The 22,407-nt window shown below is 39.9% G+C and overlaps 1 protein-coding gene across 1 annotated transcript in view; it reads left to right on the top strand.

The window, feature by feature from the left end:
* The window catches only part of LOC147430591 (caltractin-like), a 42,377-nt gene extending 20,249 nt beyond the window's left edge, over window positions 1-22,128 (top strand). Inside the window, exons 4-6 of the mRNA XM_086493181.1 lie at window positions 104-247; window positions 21,633-21,735; window positions 21,870-22,128. Coding sequence (XP_086349307.1) covers window positions 104-247; window positions 21,633-21,735; window positions 21,870-21,931 — 309 coding nt within the window. The 3' untranslated portion in view covers window positions 21,932-22,128. The remainder of the gene's footprint in view (window positions 1-103; window positions 248-21,632; window positions 21,736-21,869) is intronic.
* Window positions 22,129-22,407: the final 279 nt, after the last annotated feature.

The raw sequence follows: 22,407 nt of genomic DNA, 5'->3' as shown, positions 1-22,407 counted from the left end.
AAAGTAGCACGCCATGCATTTACAATTTGTTTAATCATGCAAGAAAGTCTCTCATGAGTATATGTATATTCTAGCTTAAATCTTATTTGGAAAATGTATATAGGAAATTAATAGGATGTTCAACGAGCTTGACAAAAACAACAGCAATACAATAGACTTTGAAGAGTTTGTACACGTGAGCACACTTCAAATAGGCGAACGTAGCAGTTCCAATATAATTTTCAATCGCCTCCGAAAAAGTAATGATGTAAGTTAATATCATTCTAGATTTTTAGTATGTGTGTGTGTGTGTGTGTATGAGAGAGAGAGAGAGAGAGAGAGAGAGAGAGAGAGAAAATAAATGTAATCTCTATAATTTTTTGAGTGCTATATCTAAATAGGTTTGTACGTGGTGGTAACTTTTTAACTCTAGAAACATGAGATTATGCAAATCACAAAATAAGATTGTGCTTAGCTTGAACTTGCAAAGACAAACGAGACCCCACATTCAAAAATCTTTCAATAATGTGCATGATATAAAAATCTCTAAAGCTATTGAGCCCTTAATTGGAGAACCGTCGAGGGAAAACTAATGAATCAGGTTCACGACTCCCCCATGTGTAGAGAGTCTGCAAGATGTGATAAATCCAGACAAATACTACAAATCATCCACTTATTCTGCAAGATGTGATAAATCACTACATATAATAGTGTTGAGCTATGGAAACTATGCTTATTTATACGATGTACTGGAAAGTTTTGTAAAAGCTTTTTTTTTGCCTAAAACTCTACCTCTCCTTCCAAGTCAATTAAAAAATGTGGGCATGGGCAACTAAATTGGAAAGCAATGAGACACATTTATATGATCTACAATAGCCATTTGACAATGGAAAAGGGAGCCTATTCAGGTGCCTATTATGTATGTGAATGCCATTGACAAGAGTCCCATAAGGTCAAGGCTAGCTACTAAGAGTCAATGGCTAAGAGCCACATATACAGCATGCATGGCAAGGGGTCTTAACAGTTGAGCCAAAAAGTTCTCATTCATGGTGCTAGATGGAGGGAAATCAATCTGTGGCTACCCAAGGTTGAGAAGCATCATTAATATAAGTGTCAGGACAAGGATCCTACATGTTAAGTATGGAGCTTGATTTACCCTTGTAATTTTCACTCTAGAAAAAATTATTTATAAAGCCCCCATTATTAGGAGAATCCATCATGCATGATAAAAATCAATCCCTGGTCTTGAGCTCACCAAAATATTCCCTTCATTATCGAAAATGTCTTGGCCAAAAGGTGGTTGGTGGATACATGGCTGGTGGTCAATGGCTGATGGTTGGTGGGTGGCAATCAATGGCTAGTGATCACTGGGTGATGTTCAATGAAAATTGGCTGATGGATGTGTCTACATTTAGGAGGTTGCCTCTAATGTGAGAGGGTAGACCATAGAGGCTCCTTGGAAATATATAAACGGAGGCCTCTTCCACACATGATGGACAAGCAAGAAGTGCAAGCTAGAGAAGGATTCAGGCAAGATGAGAGATACCCCTCCCCAAGGGTCTATTCACAAAATACACAATTTACACTTTTATACAGTTTTCAATATACATCAAAGTTTTGAAAGCGTTTGCATAGGGGAGGAGTTCGTAGCACCTGACCTAGCATGGATTTTAGACCATGAGTCAGACTACACCCATAGGCACCTAGCAACTAGTGATACCTCTGAATGGGTGATATAAAAGCATACTAAAAAAAAATAGCATTGTGGAGGGTGAATGTACGTGTACACCACATTGCGGGAAGAGAGAGAGAGAGAGAGAGAGAGAGAGAGAGAGAGAGAGAGAGAGAATAGTGGAGGATGAAATAGAGTGCACAAAAACACAAGAGAATGACAAAAGAGAATCTTTAAATACCCCATCTAAATGAAACAGGCAACCATGTATTTATGCAATAACAAAGTCTGGGTATACCATAACATCAAAAATATAAAATGACTAGCAGAGCACCGGACGCTGTATAGGGATTGACAGGTTTACCCATCCACTTTCTTTCTACTATGGATAGAGAGAATTTCACTTCGTCGAGAGCGAGCCAGAACACCTCCAACCTACCTGAGCCAAACATAGGCTGAGGCGGCTTTGCCTCCCTCCATGAGCCCGAGATCTGAAAGGATCCCAAAATACAACATGTGGTAGGGTATCAATACCAACCATACCAATTTACACTCCTCTTCTAGATGCCCAACATCATCGTTTAGGCAAATCCAAGGCAAGATCCCCGACACATTAGTCATGTAAGTCATTCAACCCCCGACGCACTAATCGTGTAGATGAGCCTAACAAAAAAAAGGATATAGACAACAGTCCCAATCCAACAAAGCCCCAGGTCAACGACCCTTTCATCTAAGGCTAATCGATGTAGGTGATCCTAGTCTTGTAGCGATGCTACCATGAGAAACATAACACATGAGTCCAATCACAATAACATCTTCCATATGCACAAACAATCTTTCCAAGTAGTGAGACTGTAGAGGGTTTCTACCCTTACACGTCCATTATAAACCATTAAAACCACTTCATAATCCACTCCAAAATCATAAGCCATATTCCGATCACATCACATGGGTGAGCACTCCATCCACTCAGGGTGATGCACAACAAATCTTGTAAAAACCGCTTTAGCACTAACATGGCAGCAAAAATTTTGATAGCATAACCATATCCTTTTAAAAAAATCCAAGAGCCACACTGACTTCTACAACCATAATCCATGAGGGATCGCAACCCTTGACCGTAAACCATATTCCATACTGAACCAACTCCCACTCTTGGAGTTTGACATGTCTACTGCAATCAAATGGAGCCCACATACTTGGCCCTTAAGACGTGAACCTTTTATGCATAAAATATGTCTGACGTGCAACTAAACATGATATCAAAATCCAATTTTGACAATACCCAACCATGCATCAGTAATGCACTATGATTGCACCTCACCCACCTAGCACATAGAGCTAGTTTTGAGCTAGAAGGGGTGGAAAGCAACCTACACATGCACATGAGTCATCTGTTGAAAGTAGGGTTGCAACAAAGCACACACATCTTGGAGAAGATGAAGGTAGCTCAACACACACAACAGAGAGTATATTACTTAATGTGCAATGGAAAAATTGTAGCCCTAGAATGATGGGCGTATATAAAATGCGCGGGGAAAAACCTCCCAAAGAGGGAAAAATGTCCCAACGGTCCTAAGTGTGTTCACACACATCACTGCCACATGTATATGGTAACAAATCCCCCTTGGAGTGATGCGGTGAACGAGAGCTGGCACATAGAGTAAAAGGAAGAGCCATGCCTTGTTGACATGATCAGTCCACAAAGGGGAGTAAGCCCAAAGCTTTCCGAAAAGCTTTGAACTTCTCACTAGACAATGCCTTTGTAAAAAGATCTATAAGGCTGTCCTGTGTTGGCACATAAGCCAAGTTAATCTCTCCTATTGAGATCCTCTCCCTGACATAGTAGTAATGCACCTCAATGTTCTTTGTGCAAGCATGAAAAAATGGGTTCCTCGCAATTGCCAATGCGCTCTAGTTGTTAGTGTAGATAGTGTTTGCAAGGTCTTATCCAACACCCAGATCAGCCATAAGGCGTCTAATCCATACACACTCAATCATAGCTGTGAAGAATGACATGTACTCAACCTCACACAACTGGAAGTGGCCACAATAGGTTGCTTCTTGCTCAAGCATGATATGCATGAGCTACCAAGCATGACATAAAAACAACTTGTGGACACTTGTGTGTCAAAACAACCATCTCAATTTGAGTTCAAAAAAGCATGTAAGTCTGGAGGCAATGATCCCCCCTTGGGATAAAACAAGTCAAGACGTAAAGTGCCACTCAAGTAGGAAAAAATACTCTTGAGAGCTTGCCAATGCTTAGACTCTGGGCTATGCACAAATCTGCTGACCTGTGAGACTGCAAATTGAATACATCGCCTGGTGTTGCATACATAAATGAGGCATCCAATATCAATTTGGTAAAGAGTGACATCAGCAATGTCTCTATGTAAATTTTCTGACATAAGGCAATACCACCATCACACTGCTTAAATTGAATACCCAAGTAATGATGCAACAGCCCCAAATCTTTCATCTTGAAAGTAGCATTCAAATCAGCCTTAAATTCAGCAATATGTCTCTCATTTGGTCTAGTGATCAGCAAATCATCTACATAAAGAACCACAATTAGAAGTACATTACCCTCATGCTTTGCATACATGTGGTTTTTGTTGGACTGATACAAAAGCCTCGTTTGAACAAATGAGTATCAACCTTCTGATACCAAGCATGAGGAGATTGCTTCAACCCATACAAAGCTTTGTTACATTTGCACACCTTATCCTCTTGTCCTTTCTTGACAAAACCACGAGGCTGCATTACATAAAATTCCTCAAATATGTCACCATTCAAGAAAGCAGTAACAATGTCTAATTGATGTACATCCCAACCAAAATGAGCTGCAAATGCACATAGAAAATGCACAGTAGTCATACGACAAGTGGAGCAAAAGTCTCTTCATAATCTATGCCTTTTTTATGTCCATAACCCTTTGCAACAAGTCAAGCCTTATATCAATCAATCTCATCATCCGGCTTGCATTTCAACTTGTACCAATGGCCTTTTTACTAGGAGGTAAATCACATAAAGTCCATGTGTCATTTTCTATAAGTGCATCATATTTTGATTGCATGGCTGCCATCCAATTTTTTGAATTATGTGCTTCATCAAAAGACAGAGGTTCCTCAACATTATGTAAGCTAGACACAACCAAAGCATAGAAATTTGATGCATAAGATGCATGGCGAGAACTTGAACAAGAATGACAAGACAAAGGTGCATCCAATTTCTTGTCACGCAATGTATGCACCATCCATTTTCGCATACCTCTAGCTAGTTTATTTTCAGCCCTTTCCTCATCAAGTACATCATGTACATCTACATCAGTAATAGGATGATATATAACCTTTTCAGAAAACCCCATAGGCTGTACATTTTCCTCATTGGAATTTACATTCAAACTTCCACCACTAAAAAGAGGCAATAAAGTGTCATAAATTTCATGTGAGCTGACATTATTGTCTCTAGTACATGACATCAAGGGATGAACATAATCTTCCACAAACACAACATCCCGCAAAACCAGAATATGCTTTGTTTGTGGATGATACAACCTGTAACCTTTGCTTTCAACACTATAAACAACAAAAATGCATTTGACAGCCTTATCATCCAATTTTCTACGTTGTGTTTGTGGCACCAAAGCATATGCCAAATAGCCAAAAACATGCATGTGCTCAATAGAATGCTTTCTATCATGCCATGCTTCATATGGAGTAATAGACTGCAAAGCTTTTTTAGGACACCTGTTTAGTACATAAGTGGCACACATGATGGCCTCAAGCCCAAAAGAATGCGAGAAAGATTGAATTTTGACCATACATTGTGCCATTTTTGTAAGTGACCTGTTTTTCCTCTCAGCAACACCATTTGTTGAGGCATATAAGCCAATGCACATTGGTTTTTTATTCCATGACTAGCCAAAAATGCATTAAATTCATGAGACATATACTCCCCCCCTTTATCAAAAAGGAGGGTGCCCATAGTACATTTCAAGACATTTTAAGCCATAGCCAAAAATTGTTTGAAGAGCATAAAAACTTCGGACTTTGCTTTAAGCGGAAATACCCATGCATGCCAGGAGTAATCATCAATGAAAGTCACGAAGTAAAGTTAATTGCCCAAGGACGGAGTTTGCATGGTCCTACAAACATCACTATGCACAAGCTGCAACCTACATGTGGCCCTAACTGAATCATCCTTTGGAAATTTCAAATGCTGCATCTTACTCAAAATACAGTTTTCAAGAACATGTTTGACAGGTGCTTTAAGAGGTGGCAAAGAACCAACCATATCAGATTTTTGCAAACGCAGCAAACTGGCAAAATTCAGATGACCAAAACGTGCATGCCAAAGTTTTGCATTTGAAATATATTGCCTTTGAATCCACAACTACATTTGCAAAATTCTGGCCACACTTGTCATACAAAGTGAGCTTATACAATCCATGACATAAAATGCCAGATGTAACAATTCAATCACCAAAACTGAGATCATGTACAGTACATCTGTCATCCACAACTTTGAATACAAGACCAAGCAAATACATACAAAAGATTCTTCTTGATCCCAAGTACATAAAGTGCATCAGCAAGTGTAAAAGAATTGCCATTTGCAACAGTATGCACAATCTTTCCAACTCCCTAAACCGGATAAGAGGCATTGTTGGCACAAGTAACTGAATTTCCATAAAGCACTACTATCAGAATACCACACATATGAATCTGCAGCAACTGGCATGCATGCATCATGGACATCAGGATTATAGGTACACTCTGCACTAAAAGCCCATTCTGCATCAACATTAGCATCACACTCTCCTTTCATAAAAGACTCAAAAATAGGTACATTTGTAGTGGAACCAACATTTGTAGTGGAACCACCCTCTTTCTTCTAAGCTTCTTTGGCCTTCAACTTAGGACACTGCTTGATCAAGTGATCATTAGCTTTCCAATAATGGCAACACATCTTCTTTTGCCCTTATCACCAAAATTTCCAGACGAATTGTTGTCGGCAATAACATTAAGAACAAGTGATTTTCCACTCGCTGAAGAACCATGAGAAGTGGTTGCATTACTGTTACCACCTTTTCTTTAAGTAGCCTTAAAGGTATGTTCAACTGCACGCTATCTAGTCCCATTTTTTCCGGTGGAAAGTGACTCTTGCAACACCAAAGTGCATAATGCATCAAACTTGACAACTTCAGGATTTCCTTGGGTCATAAGTCTCCAAGTACTAGCAAAAGTGTGGTAAGAATCTCGCAAGGCATCAAGAACAGTCTGCACATGGGAACTATCTGAAATGAGTTCACCTGCAAAAACAAGTTTCTCATTGTTGATATCCTTGACACCAGCAAGGAAAGTGTCCATATCATCTTCCTCATGCATAATCTTTGATTCCAGCTCTTTTCACAGCAATGCAATTTTAGCCTCATTGTGACTTGCATAAAGACCAGCCAGAATATCCCAAGCCTGTTTTGTAGATTTTGATGAACGAATGTGAGGAGTAATGGTGTGCTTCACACCCTGCGCATCCTTTACATCCCAACAAGCTTATTTTGTCGTAGGCAAAGCAACTCTAACCGCATCAATCCTTGCAGTAGCAAGACTTGCAATATCCTCAACATTGCCTACATCCTTAGAACCTCTCCCTGACATACTGGTAATGCACCTCAATCATGCAAGAAAGTCTCTCACGAGTATATTCTAGCTTAAATCTTATTTGGAAAATGTATATAGGAAATTAATAGGATGTTCAAGGAGCTTGACAAAAACAACATCAAGACAATAGACTTTGAAGAGTTTGTACACCTGAGCACACTTCAAATAGGCGCACATAGCAGTTATGATTATATTTTCAATCACCTCCAAAAAAGTAATGATGTAAGTTAATATCATTCTAGATTTTTAGTATCTACATGCACCCACGCACGCACGTGCGCACGCGTGCATGTGTGTGTGTGTGTGTGTGTGTGTGTGTGTGTGTGTGTGTGTGTGTGTGTGTGTGTGTGAGAGAGAGAGAGAGAGAGAGAGAGAGAGAATATAAATGTAATCTCTATGATTTTTTGAATGCTATATATAAATAGGTTTGTACGTGGTGGAACTTTTTTGAATGCTTAGGTTGAACTTGCAAAGACAAACGAGACCCCACATTCAAAAATATTTTAATAATGTGCATGATATAAAAATCTCTAAATCTATTGATCCCTTAATTGGAGAACCATCAAGGGAAAACTAATGAATCAAGTTCACGGCTCCCCCATGTGTAGAGAGGCTGCAAGATGTGATAAATCCACACAAATACTACACTCACCCTTGAAGCGAGTATATGTGAATGATCATCCACTTATTGTGCAAGATGAGATAAATCCACACAAATACTACACTCACCCTTCTAGCAAGTATATGTGAATGATCATCCACTTATTCTGCAAGATGTGATAAATCACTACATATAACAGTGTTGAGCTATGGAAACTATGCTTACTGGAAAGTCTTGTAGAAGCACATTTTTGCATAAAACTCTACCTCTCCTTCCAAGTCAATTAAAAAATGTGGGCATGGGCAACTAAATTGGAAAGCAAACAAAAGTGGATAGTGACTAGTAATGAGACACATATATATGATCTACAATAGCCATTTGACAATGGAAAAGGGAGCCTATTCAGGTGCCTATTATGTATGTGAATGCCATTGACAAGAGTCCCATAAGGTCAAGGCTAGCTACTAAGAGTCAATGGCTAAGAGCCACATATACGGCATGCATGGCAAGGGGTCCTGACATTTGAGCCAAAAAGTTCTCATTCATGGTGTTGGATGAAGGGAGATCAATATGTGTCTACCCAAGGTTGAGAAGCATCATTAATATAAGTGTCAAGACAAGGGTCCTACATGTTAATTATGGATCTTGATTTACCATTTTCAATCTAGAATAACATATTTATAAGGCCCCCATTATTAGGTGAATCCATCATGCATGATAAAAATCACTTACCCAAAATCCAAAAATCAATCCCTGGTCTTGAGCTCACAAAAATATTCCCTTCATTACCAAAAATGTGTTGGTCAAAAGGTGGTTGGTGGATACATGGCTGGTGGTCAATGGCTAATGGTTGGTGGGAGGCAATCAATGGCTAGTGATCAGTGAGTGATGTTCAATGGAAATTGGTTGATGGATGTGTCTACATTTGGGAGGTTGCCTCTAATGTGAGAGGGCAACCCATAGAGGCTCCTTGGAATATATAAAAGGAGGCTTCTTCCACACATGATGGACAAGCAAGAAGTGGAAGCTAGAGAAAGATTTAGGCAAGATGAGAGATACCCCTCCCCAGGGGTCTATGCACAAATTGCACAATTTACACTTTTATACAAATTTCAATATACATCAAAGTTGTGAAAGCGTTTGCATAGAGGAGGAGTTCTCAGCATCTGACCTAGCATGGAGTTTAGGCCATGAGCCAAATTGCATCTAGAGGCACCTAGCAACTAGTGATACCTCTGAATGGGTGATATGAATGAAAGCGTACTAAAAAAAATAGCACTATGGAGGGTGAATGTACGTGTACACCGCATTGTGGGAAGAGAGAGAGAGAGAGAGAGAGAGAGAGAGAGAGAGAGAGAGAGAGAGAGAATAGTGGAGGATGAAATAGAGTGCACAGAGACACAAGAGAATGAAAAAAGAGAATCTTTAAATTCTCCATCTAAAGGAAACAGGCAACCATGTATTTATGCAATAACAAAATTTCGGGTATACCATAACATCAAAAATATAAAATGACTAGCAAAGCACCGGATCTTGAGTAGGGATTGACACGTGTGACCCATCCACTTCCTTTCTACTATGGATAGAGAGAATTTCATTTCGTCGAGAGCAAGCCAGAACACCTCCAACCTAACTGAACCGGACATAGGCTGAGGCCACTTTGCCTCCCTCCATGAACCCGAGATCTGAAGGATCCCAAATACCAAAATGTGGTAGGGTATCAACACCAACCATACCAGTTTAGGATTCACTCCTCTTCTCAATGCCCAACATCACCGTTTAGACAAAGCCATGGCAAGATCCCCCACACATTAGTCATTTAGGTCATTAAACCCCTGACGCACTAATCATGTAGATGAGCCTAACAAAAAAAGGACCTAGGCAACACTCCCGATCCAGCAAAGCCTCAGGTTAATGACCCTTTCATCTAAGGCTGATCGATGTAGGTGATCCTAGTCTTGTAGGGACACTACCATGAAAAACATAACACATGAGTCCGATCACAATAGCATCTTCCATATGCACAAACAATCATTTCCAAGCAGTGTACAAGGTCTCTACCCTTACACGTCCATTATAAACCATCAAAACCACTTCATGATCCAATCCAAAACCATAAACCATATTCCAATCACATCACATGGGTGAGCACTCCACCCAAATCAAGGTGATGCACAACCAATCTTGCAAAAACCACTTTAGCACATAACATGGCTGCAAAACTTTTGATAGCATAACCATATCCAAAAAGAAAATCCAAGAGACACACCGGCTTCCACAACCATAATCCATGAGGGATTTAAACCCTTGACCATAAACCATATTCCATACTGAAAACTCCCACACTTGGAGTTTGACATGTCTACTACAATCAAATGGAGCCCACATACTTGGCCCTTAAGACATGAACCATTTATGCATGAAATATGTCCAATGAGCAACTAAACATGATGTCAAAATCCAATTTTGACAATACCCAACCATGCATAAGTGATTCACTGTGTGGCTGCACCTCACCCCCCTAGCACATAGAGCTAGTTTTGAGCTAGAAAGGGTGGAAATCAACATACACACACATCTTGGAGAAGATGAAGGTAGCTCAAGGCACACAATAGAGAGTATTTTACTTAGTGTGCAATGGAAAATTTGATAGCCATAGAATGATGGGCATGTATACAATGCATGGAGGAGAAAACCTCCTAAAGAGAGAAAAAATTACCTGGCCGTCCTAAGTGTGTTCACACACATCACTACCACATGTATATGGTAACAAATCCCCCTTGGAGTGATGTCGTGAATGAGAGCTCGCACATAGAGTAAAGGGAAGTGCCATGCCCTGAGGACATGATCAGTCCACAAAGGGGAGTAAGCCCAAAGCATTGTGGAAATATTTGAATTTCTCACTAGACATCGCCTTTGTGAACAGATCTGCAAGGTTGTCCTGTGTTGGCACATAAGCCAAGTTGATCTCTCCTACTGAGAGCCTCTCCCTGACATAGTGGTAATTCACCTCAATGCGCTTTGTGCGAGCATGAAAAATTGGGTTCCTTGCAACTGCCAATGCGCTCTGCTTGTCAGTGTAATTAGTGTTGGCAAGGTCTTGTCCAACACCCAAATTAGCCATAAGGCGTCTGAGCCATACACACTCAATCGTAGCTGTGAAGACTGCCTTGTACTCAACCTCACAACTGGAAGTGACTACAGTAGGTTACTTCTTGCTCAACCATGATATGCATGAGCTGCCAAGCATGAAACAAAAACCACTTGTGGACACTTCTGTGTCAAAACAACCAGCCCAATTTGAGTTTGATAAAGCATGTAAGTCTGGCAGTAATGATCCCCCTTGGGATAAAACAAGCCAGTATGTAAAGTGCCACTCAAGTAGCGGAAAATCCTCTTGACAGCCTGCCAATGCTTAGACCTTGGGCTATGCATAAGTCTGCTGATGTGTGAGACTCCAAACTAAATATACGGCCTCATGTTGTGTATGTAAATGAGGCATCCAATAGTAGTTTGGTAAAGAGTGATATCTGCAAGATCACTAGCTTCATGGAGACTCAATTTCAAACCTGTTTCCATGGGAGTGGCAATAGGTTTGCAATCACCAAGTCCACACTTACATAGCAATGTCTCTATGTAACTTTTCTGACACAAGGTAATACCACCATCACACTGCTTAAACTCAATACTCAAGTAATGATGCAAGAGCTCCAAATCTTTCATTTTGAAAGTAGCATTCAAATCAGCCTTATATTCAATAATATGTCTCTCATTTGGTCCAATGATCAACAAATCATCTACATAAAGAACCACAATGAGAAGTACATCACCGTCATGCTTTGCATACAATGTGCTTTTTGTTGGTCTGTTATGAAAGCCTCGTTTGACCAAATGAGTATCAGCCTTCTCATACCAAGCACAAGGAGATTGCTTCAACCCATACAAAGCTTTATTACATTGCACACCTTATCCTCTTGTCCTTTCTTGACAAAACCATGAGGTTGCATAACATAAACTTCCTCAAATATGTCACCATTCAAGAAAGCGGTAACAATGTTTGATTGATGTACATCCCAACCAAAATGAGTTGCCAATGTACATAGAAAACACACAGTAGTCATACAACAAGTGGGAGAAAAAGTCTCTTCATAATCTATGACTTTTTGTTGTGCATAACCCTTTGCAACAAGTCGAGCCTTATAGCGATCAATCTCACCATCTAGCTTGCGTTTCAACTTCTAAGCCCACTTTGTGCCAATGGCCTTTTTTCCAGGAGGCAAATCACATTAAATTCCATGTGTCGTTTTCTATAATTGCATCATATTCTGATTGCATGGCTGCCATCCAATTTTTGAATTATGTGCTTCATCGAAAGACAAAGGTTCCTCAACATCATGTAAGCTAGACATAGCCAAAGCATAACAATCTGATGCATAAGATACATGGCAAGAACTTGAACGAGTATGACTAGACAAAGGTGCATCCAATTTACTATCACGTAATGTATACACTAGCCATTTTGGCATACCTCTAGCCAGTTCATTTTCAACCCTTTCCTCATCGAGTACATCATGTACATCTACATCAGTAATAAGCTGATATGTAACATTTTCAAAATCCCCCATAGGTTGTGTACATTTTCCCCATTGGAATTTACATTCAAACTTCCACCACTGAAAAGAGGCAACAAAGTGTCATAAATGTCATGTGAGCTAACATTATTGTCTCTAGTACATGACAGCAAGGGTGAACAAGAATCTTCCACAAACACAACATCCCGTGAAACCAGATTACGCTTTGTTTATGGATGATACAACTTGTAAACTTTTCTTTCAACACTATAACCAACAAAAATACATTTGATAGCCTTATCTTCCAATTTTCTATGCTGTGTTTGTGGCACCAAAGCATATGCCAAACAGCCAAAAACATGCATGTGCTCAATAGAAGGCTTTCTATCATGCCATGCTTCATATGGACTAATAGACTACAAATCTTTTGTAGGACACCTATTTAGTACATAAGTGGCACACATGATGGCCTCAAGCCAAAAAGAATGTGGCAATCTTGACTTTTGACCATACATCGTTCCATTTTCTTAAGTGACATGTTTTCCCTCTTAGCAACACCATTTTGCTGATGCGTATAAGGCCATGTACATTGGTGTTTTATTCCACGACTAGCCAAAAATGCATTAAATTCATGAGACATATACTCCCCCCCTCGATCGGAGCGGAGGGTGCCCATAGTACATTTTGAGACATTTTCAGCGATACCCAAAAATTGTTTGAAGCACATAAAAACTTTAGACTTTATTTAAGAAAAAATACCCATGCATGCCTAGAGTAATCATCAATGAAAGTCACGAAGTAAAGGTAATTGCCCAAGGACGGAGTTTTCATGGTCCCACAAACATCACTATGCACAAGCTCCAACTTGCATGTGGCCCTAATTGAACCATCCTTTGGAAACTTCGAACGTTGCATCTTACCCAGAATACAGCTTTCAAGAACATGTTTGACAGGTGTTTCAAGAGGTGGCAAAGAAGCAACCATGTCAGATTCTTGCAAATGCAGCAAACATGCAAAATTACGATGACCAAAATGTGCATGCCAAAGCTTTGCATCTGAAATAGCCTTTGAATCCACAACTGCATTTGCAAAATTCTACTCACACTTGTCATACAAAGTGAGCTTATATAGCCCACAGGATACAATTCCAGATGCAATAATTTCATCACAAAAATTGAAATCATGTACAGTACATCTGTCATCCACAAATTTGACTACAAGACTAACTTAGTGCAGATACAGACAAAAGATTCTTCTTGATCCCAAGTACATAAAGTGCATCATCAAGTGTAAAAAAACTACCATTTGCAGTAGTAAGCACAATCTTTCCAACTCTCTAAACCGGATAAGAGGCATTGTTGGCACAAGTAACTGAATTTCCATGAGGGACAGACTCAAGAGAGGTGAAAAAATCACGATTTGAGGTAATGTGCTTTGTAGCACCACTATCAAAGTACCACATATGTGAATCTGCAGCAACTGACATGCATGCATCATGGACATAAGGATTATAGGTACACTGTGCACTAAAAGCCCATTCTGCATCAACATCAGCATCACAGTCTCTTTTCACAGAAGACTCAACAATAGCTGCATTTGTAGTGGAACCAGCATTTGCAGTGGAACCACGCTCTTTCTTCTAAGCTTCTTTGGCCTTCAACGTAGGACACTGCTTGATCAAGTGATCATTAGCTTTACAATAATGGCAACACATCTTCTTTTTGCCCTTATCACAGAATTTCCAAATGAATTGCTGCCAGCAAAAGCGTCAAGGACAAGTGATTTTCCACTCGCAAAAGAACCATGAGAAGTGGCTGCATTACTGTTACCAGCTTTTCTTTGAGCAGCAATAAAGGCATGTTCAATTGTAGGCTATCTAGTCCTGTTTTTTCTGGAAAGCGAATCTTGAAACAACAATGTGCATAACGCATCAAACTTGACAACTTCAAGATTTCATTGGGTCATATATCTCCAAGTACTAGCAAAAGTCTAGTAAGAATCTGACAAGGCATCAAGAACAGTGTGCACAAGGGAACTGTCTGAAATGACTTCATCTATAGAAATAAGTTGCTCATTGATATCCTTGACACCAGCAAGGAAAGTGTCCATATCATCTTCCTCATGCATAATCTTTGATTCCAGCTCTTTATGCAGCAATGCAATTTTAGACTCATTGTGACTTGCTTAAAGACCAACCAGAATATCCCAAGCCCGTTTTGTAGATTTTGTTGAGCGAATGTGAGGAGTAATGGTGCGCTTCATAGACAACACAATCAATGCATGAGCATGTGCATCCTTTACATCCTAATGAGCTTGTTCTGTCGTCGGCAAAATAACTCCAACAGCAGCAATCCTTGCAGCCCCAAGACCTGCAACATCCTCAACATTGCCTACATACTCAGAACTAGGACATACATCAATTCCTTGCACAATATTCTAGACACCCTTTGACACAAGAACATGTTGCATCATGTAATCCCACATAGGATAATTGTTCCCATCCAATCTCTTCTCAATAGCAAACATCTTGAACACATCTGTGTTATTGTCGGCCATGACAAATGCATGCACCTGATGTGAAAACTGCCCAAAAAGAGGAGAAACAGAGCGGGAACAACATGTGCTATATAGCACAAACCGTAGAAGACTGTAAGGGACCTGTTACGAAAAATACACCACTGACAAAAATTTTGCATAAAATTATAAAATAGCATGTGCAGTACTGCCTGTAGTGTAAACGGAGGCCAAAAGAACGCTCGTCAAAGCTCACTGAAATTGAAGAAAGTGAGCAGGCATGTGTTGGAGATGCTGGCAACTAAGCCCAAGAGGATAGAACGTGCTCTGATACCAATTGTTGGAATTAGGGTTTCAAGAAAGCACACACAGCTTGGAGAAGACAAAGGAAGCTCAAGGAACACAACAGAGATTATATTACTTAGTGTGCAATGGGAAAATTGATAGCCCTAGAAGCATGGGCATAAATACAATGCACGGGGGAAAAAACCTCCTAAAGAGGGAAAAATGCCCCGGCAGTCCTAAGTGTGTTCACACACATCACTACCACATGTATATGGTAACATCATCCAAATCCACTTGTGAGGTTCCGTACATCATATGATATCATTCCATCAACGTAAACATGATGCAAAACAACTCCAACACTATGATCAACCATAAACCTTAACTTCACATGTATGTGAAAAACAACTTTTTGTCATTTTCGGGTGCATGTATAACGCGCAAATGAAAGTGATTGACGTCAAACCAACGCATTGATCTCAGCTCCATAATATCTATACTAACACCTTATCACATCACTTTGCCTATATGATACTCATGCAACAAACGGTAACACGAAAAGAAAGCCACTTAATTCATATCTTCCCATACGGTTCGGATTGACTAACCATATATCCTTATATAATTTTATGGAAATATAACACTTTAAATCAGCTCACCAAATAGCCCATAAATCATATATAAATAGCTCGACCAACTCAGGACGTCATATGGTACCCCCACTTGGTAGTGTCCCTACACTCGTATAAGGTAAACCCGGTTATGAAATAGTTAATAACTCACACTCACGAAGTGATATCAGAGCCCTAAATACATTTATTATCAATTTTAATCAATCCTTTGGTTTGTCTAAGTGGGTTTTCTTATCCGATGAATCTATATAGTGGTTCTCCAAGGAGCCTCGGGTTCAAAATTTCACTTGTGCAGTGGGCAACAAGCTGTTTTTTGACCATAACTCTTAGCTCATGCGAATTTTTTCATGATACCCAAGAGAGAAAATTTCTAAATGATGTGTTTTATCACAAGTTTAAAGAGTTCAGCCCAATTCATAATAGTTTGTGAGTTATGACCAAAACAGTGTTCCTATCGTATATGTTACGTGAAACGAAAAGCATGACCATAAACTCATCGTGTGCATAAATCAACGTGCTAAACATGATGAATGGAGCAACTTCATATACACTCGACAAGTCCATACATGCACTCGTATACAAAAAAGCAACCACAGAGAGGTAGCTACTCAAAAAACGGCATACAGAGAGAAAGAGATGATGGCTATGGAGTTTAGAGCTTCGCACCGTGTTTTAGAATTAATTAGGGCCTGTCAAGGAGCTTTGCCACAAGCAAGAGATGATGAGAGCTATGGAGAGGCTTTCACTACGAAAGCCGTCGGAGAGCGCATACACTATGAAAAGAGAGAGGAGATAGTAAGCAAGTAGAGAGACAGTATTCTTCTTCTTCTTCCCACAAACGAGAGAGAAGAGCTTATGGAGATGGTGATAACGAGCTTGCACCACTCCATATAATAGGTATGTATCGTCGTGCGATAATAGACGCAACTATCGGCACTGAAAAATAAGCACTCCTTGACAATTTATAGGTCTTGAGCCAAAGCCAGAGTGATGTCTAAGCAAAAAGCTAGCACTACCTCTTTAGCTATGATTAGCTGCAAGCTTTTAAGACACTTCGTAAAAACATGGCTTGGCTTTTGAAAATCAACTCTCCCAATTTCCCTTCAAATTTTACAAAAAATTTGACTATCTGGCTAGTATCCTTGCAACTAATGAGATGGTGACTAGACTATGCCGCACCGTGATGTCTCAACATAATTATGACTTTCTCGTATTGCCCGGGCATATTTATGGTGTCACTTTTTATTAAAATTATTCCTGTAAAAATCTCGTTTTTTTCTCCGGTTCTAAAACCGACAATGACTAAAAATAATATTTTTATGTTTAGGTCATCTTAGAAAGCATGTTGCTTTTCAAAAACATCGAAAATCACAAAAAGCTAAAAATAGCATAAAAATTTAAAAAAACTAAACATCCTACTGGAATAATAAAGCGGACTCGCTTTTCACTAAAAAAACACTAAAAATGATGAAAAGCTAAAAATAGCATGAAAAGCGTGCAAAAAGCATAGTTTTACAAAAGTGAACCATAGCTTCTCCGAGACTCGTAGATTAAGGATCCAGTCCTACTTTTTGCAAAAAAGCACCGAAAAGCATAAAAAGCATGAAAAAGATTTTATAAAAAATGGATTTTTCCAAAACTGAACCAAACGTCTCTCTAACCTATTGGAACATGGAAACAATCTTGGTTTTCACTTTAGAACCTTATAATACTGCCAAATAAACATTATGAATCAAAATTTTATGAAACACACATTAGAATCTATTTTTCTTCTTTTTAAAAGAGACCCAAAATTTGGGGATCTTGCACGAGATGACCATTGAAGGCTTCTAAGATCTTTGTAAATTACTTCAAGGTTGAAGTATAAAGCAAGTGAGTGGTTTCTTTATGTGGACATAGCCCACACTTGGGTGAACCATGTTTATCTCGTGTATGCTCTCTCTCTCTCTCTCTCTCTCTCTCTCTCTCTCTCTCTCTCTCTCTCTCTCTCTATATATATATATATATATATATATATATATATGATTTATTTATTTATATTTATATTTATTTATTATATTTATATATATTCTCTACTCTCTCTCTCTCTCTTGTGTGTGCTATCTCTCTCTCCAATAAGTGCATCACTCTAATTCCTACTTAGTAACCCTTTATGTCACGATTCAAGATAACTAGCCACACCCATCACACTAATCATAATAACGTATCTATTCTTTTGATCATCTATATCTATATTAAAAAGGCAGACATGCTCATCCACGTGGCAGCATTTCCATTATTTTCCCCTTAGAATCTCTACTTTAATCCTTAGAATCTCTACTTTAATGTGTAGATGTAACATGCCTGCAGCCAGTGTCGCATGGCCCATAGGAGGCCAGATTGCCACGGAGACTCCATGTGGATGCGCTGGCAAGGCACCCGCAGAGAGAGAGAGAGAGAGAGAGAGAGAGAGAGATTACTCCCCAAAGATCAAGGTCCAACCCGCACTTTGAGGGCGAGGAACCCAAAGGTCGAGAGTCAGAGCGCGGGTGAGAGAGGGAGAGAAAGCAGTTATGTAGGAAGTGGTCGTGCTATTCCAACTAACACTGCGTAGACGTGCCAGCCATGGTGCATCTACGCACAGCAAACAAGGAGCCTCAGAAGCTGGGCACCATTGGTAGCACGTTGCTACAGGAGTGCTTGGAGCGTATATTTCGATGTGGTTGAAGCACAGATAGTGAAGCTAATGTCACTCATCTAGATGCTAAGCTAATGTCACTCATCTAGATGCTAAGCTATGTCCAGCGTGCTGCTGCTTAATGGTGCAACGGCCCCCACTGCCTCCAACCATCTCGACGTTTGTAGCACCCTACCCACAAAGCCTGGTGCTACTGTCTGTGGCCATCTCCAAAGAGCTCAACCCCTTCATCTCCTTCTCTACTACCTCTTAAATCTGGGCAATCACATGCTAAGAAGAAAAGCCTGTATAGCCAGTAGCACGATCAGGAAACTATCACAAAAACACGATATGGTACACCGTCTCACTCTCTCTCGCTCCCAATTTCAAAAGGTGGGGTTGTAAGTTAGTTTCCTGTGAGCCCTCATCTGTGCGGACCGGATGGCACAGGCTTCTCTCTCTCTCTCTCTCTCTCTCTCTCTCTCTCTCTCTCTCTCTCTCTCTCTCTCTCTCTCTCTCTCTCTCTCTCTCTCTCTCTCTCTCTCTCTCTCTCTCTCTCTCTCTCTCTCTCTCTCTCTCTCTCTCTCTCTGTGTGTGTGTGTGTGTGTGTGTGTGTGTGTGTGTGTGTGTGTGTGTGTGTGTGTGTGTGTGTGTGTGTGTGTGTGTGCGTGTGCAAAGTTCATCAATAAATTAAATGGAAGTGCAAGAGAGATTTAATGCAGCTACAATACAACTGCATGACCAAACCACAACTACTTTATTCTTGCTGAGCGGGAGGCTCATGACGTGGAGTTGCCCCTATCCATTTATGAGGGATGCTGCTTGCTAGCTTGATAGCCCTCTGCATGATTTGCCAATGTTTTGCATGAACAGTTAGAGGCATCTAACTACCCTGCACCTGCTCGAATGCATGCGGTGTTGTGAGAGGCGACCATGGAGGACTTCGAAGTGGAGTTCCCATCCTTACCTCACCATCATCGATGGCAGTAGACAAGGCTACATGCAATGGTGTTGGGACTGCCCACGACGCACATCCTGCTGAAGGGGGGCCCGTTTGGCACGCTAGACGTATAGGCATTCATGAAACACCATGCCTGCACTTTGGGAATCCTTGGAGAGACGTGGCTCAACATGCAGATCTCCTGCTTGCCCTCCTTGCCTCTCAACCCTCTTCCACCCCTCTCTGACAGTTCTTCCTCTACAAGCGCTTGCAGAGCTACGGTGAAACGACTTTGGGAACGATCTTCCCTGCATCTGTGGATTATAAGGAGTAGCTGCAACAAATTTTGGAAAGTTCTCAAAAGTGCCCCCCGCCTGCTCTTCGATCTTTTGGATTGTTTTTTATGCTTCTTGATCTCGACAACACGTCAACTTACCTGCAGATCCGTGATTTTGACCAAAGGGGTCTCTCTCTCTCTCTCTCTCTCTCTCTCTCTCTCTCTCTCTCTCTCTCTCTCTCTCTCTCTCTCTCTCTCTCTCTCTCTCTCTCTATTTATTTGTGCTTAGTAAATTGTTTGGTATATATCAAGATGATGAGATAAAAGGAAAAGATTACATCTCTCTCTCTCTCTCTCTCTCTCTCTCTCTCTCTCTCTCTCTCTCTCTCTCTCTCTCTCTCTCTCTCTCTCTCTCTCTCTCCCTCTCCCTTCCTGTAGTGCCTTTCGTACTTCCTCTTTCAACGTGCTTGACACCATTTTGGCCTTTTGAAGACGGTTAAGCTCCACCAAGTTTGTATCAATTTGCTCTCATCAGTCATTTTGGCCCTTTGCTTGCTCTGGCCAGCGTGCCCTATGGCCATGACGACATTGAGCACTGCACGAGAGAGAGAGAGAGAGAGAGAGAGAGAGAGAGAGAGAGAGAGAGAGAGAGAGAGAGAGAGAGAGAGTCCTCCGGAGGCGGCCGGCCATACTAGTATAGAATAATAAGCATTAGTGAGGTAATTTTTATCCTCACTGAGAACTCCATCAACACTCTGCATCTACTCTTCTTCTCCCTCGTACTCCACACACATCGCACACTCTTCATGTGGTATTAGAGCCAAAGGTTGTGGTACTACTCCTCTCGTGATGTTTCCCTCATGCCTCTTCCTAGAGAGCTTCACATCGGCAACATATCAAAGCTCAGAGCTTCCATGGCTATGGAGGCATTGTGAGCAGTGCACATAGAGCTTGTACATCAAGGTGGCGAGGGGATGAACTCCACAAGCCACAAGGGGTGAGAGATTGAGCTTTTTGTAAGCTCAAAGAAAGAGAGAAGCATGTTGGGCAGTTTAGGATAGATTGATAGCAAGCCACTATTTTTCTCATAACTTGAGCTATAGAACTTTGATTCAAAAGCAAAATTTATCAAAACAAAGATCTCTTTGAGTTCTATGACTTTGTAGAACATCTCATCAGGTAGAGCAAGATGTTTAATTCTTTTATTGAGCAATGTGTCAAATTCTTGGGCAGTAGACTCTAGGGCTTCATTCCATACAATTTCCCATCAGAAGTATTTCTAAGATTACACCAAAGGGAGTTTTGGGTATGTGTATTTGGGGGATGATGAGTGGTCGCATGGACCAATGGTAGTGCATTCATCTCAGGTAGGACATTATACAACTTCGAGGCATTAAAAATTTTCTCTTTGATAACTTTAGCTCTAAATGACTTGAATTTTCCTCGCTGGTAGAAGATAAACATGTGAATTTGAACTTTGATAGAAGATAAAATGGGGAGCCTCTTCTAGTGGACATGGATAGCTTTGGAGATTTTCAAGTGCATGGAATACATATCACAAAGGATTGGATATGGCTTTCTAACATGAGGAAAGGATGTATTCTATGTGTATGCCAAAATTATCATGAAGAACATTGTTGGTCAAGCTGATTTAACATTAAGTAGAATAAATCATAATTATCATCATCATTTGTTTGTAAGAAAGGTTGATATGAGCTCATGTCAAATTGACATTAGTCAACATTTTATTTTCAAGGATACAAATAGGTGATGCCATTCTCGATGAAGTGGTCATAGTCTCTCAAAGTTCTAAAAGAATATATGAACTCTTTTTCCTAGAGAATAATCAAACATGAAGACCTCAAGAAAGTTGCCGAACAACACAATATACAACTCTCAAACGAGGACATATCGGACATGATTAAATGTGCTTCCAAAAAAGGTGTTGAATTTATCTTTGATTCTAGTTTGATAGCATAAAACATTGTAATAGAATTTTAAATATATTTTATTGTTCAAGATCTATCTCAAAAACTCATGATCGACTAATCATTTTTGTTGTCTATTTTGTTGAAGATATTGGTGGAGTTGATGAAGACGATTTCTATGAGCTTTTGAGGGAGATAAAATTCATTTAGAGGCAAAATAGTCTGTGAAACTTCAATTTAAACATGTGAAAAATATTTGTGCTCTAACCTATGGAAGATAATTATGACTATATTTGTATATCCATGATCAAAAAAATCTTGAGATGGACTACATGAGGAATGTTTGTACTTTAATTGTACGAATGAGGATTATGGTCGATTCTGTATATCCATTGAAAATTTGCTAATGGGCTAAGATAAGAACCACGTAATCCTAGACTTAGACCGTTAACAATTTTTTAGTGGATATACATAATCTAGTCTTTGCTAAAGAATCTAGTATTAAAGTGATAAGACTATGACACCATTATTAGTCATGTATGCCACTAATTTCGTGCCTTCCTTATCAATACCATGGGCTAAAACAGTAAAGATGATTATGAGTAGTGCTTTTCTAATTGATGCCATGTTTTCTTTAGAAATAATTTTTTTGCGACATCTAATATTTGGCACTATCATATCGTTTA

Source organism: Adiantum capillus-veneris, chromosome 21, assembly GCF_014529385.1.
Source record: "Adiantum capillus-veneris isolate H3 chromosome 21, ASM1452938v2, whole genome shotgun sequence".
Classification (NCBI taxonomy): Eukaryota; Viridiplantae; Streptophyta; class Polypodiopsida; order Polypodiales; family Pteridaceae; genus Adiantum; species Adiantum capillus-veneris.
This window is presented reverse-complemented; position numbering and strand designations above follow the sequence as displayed.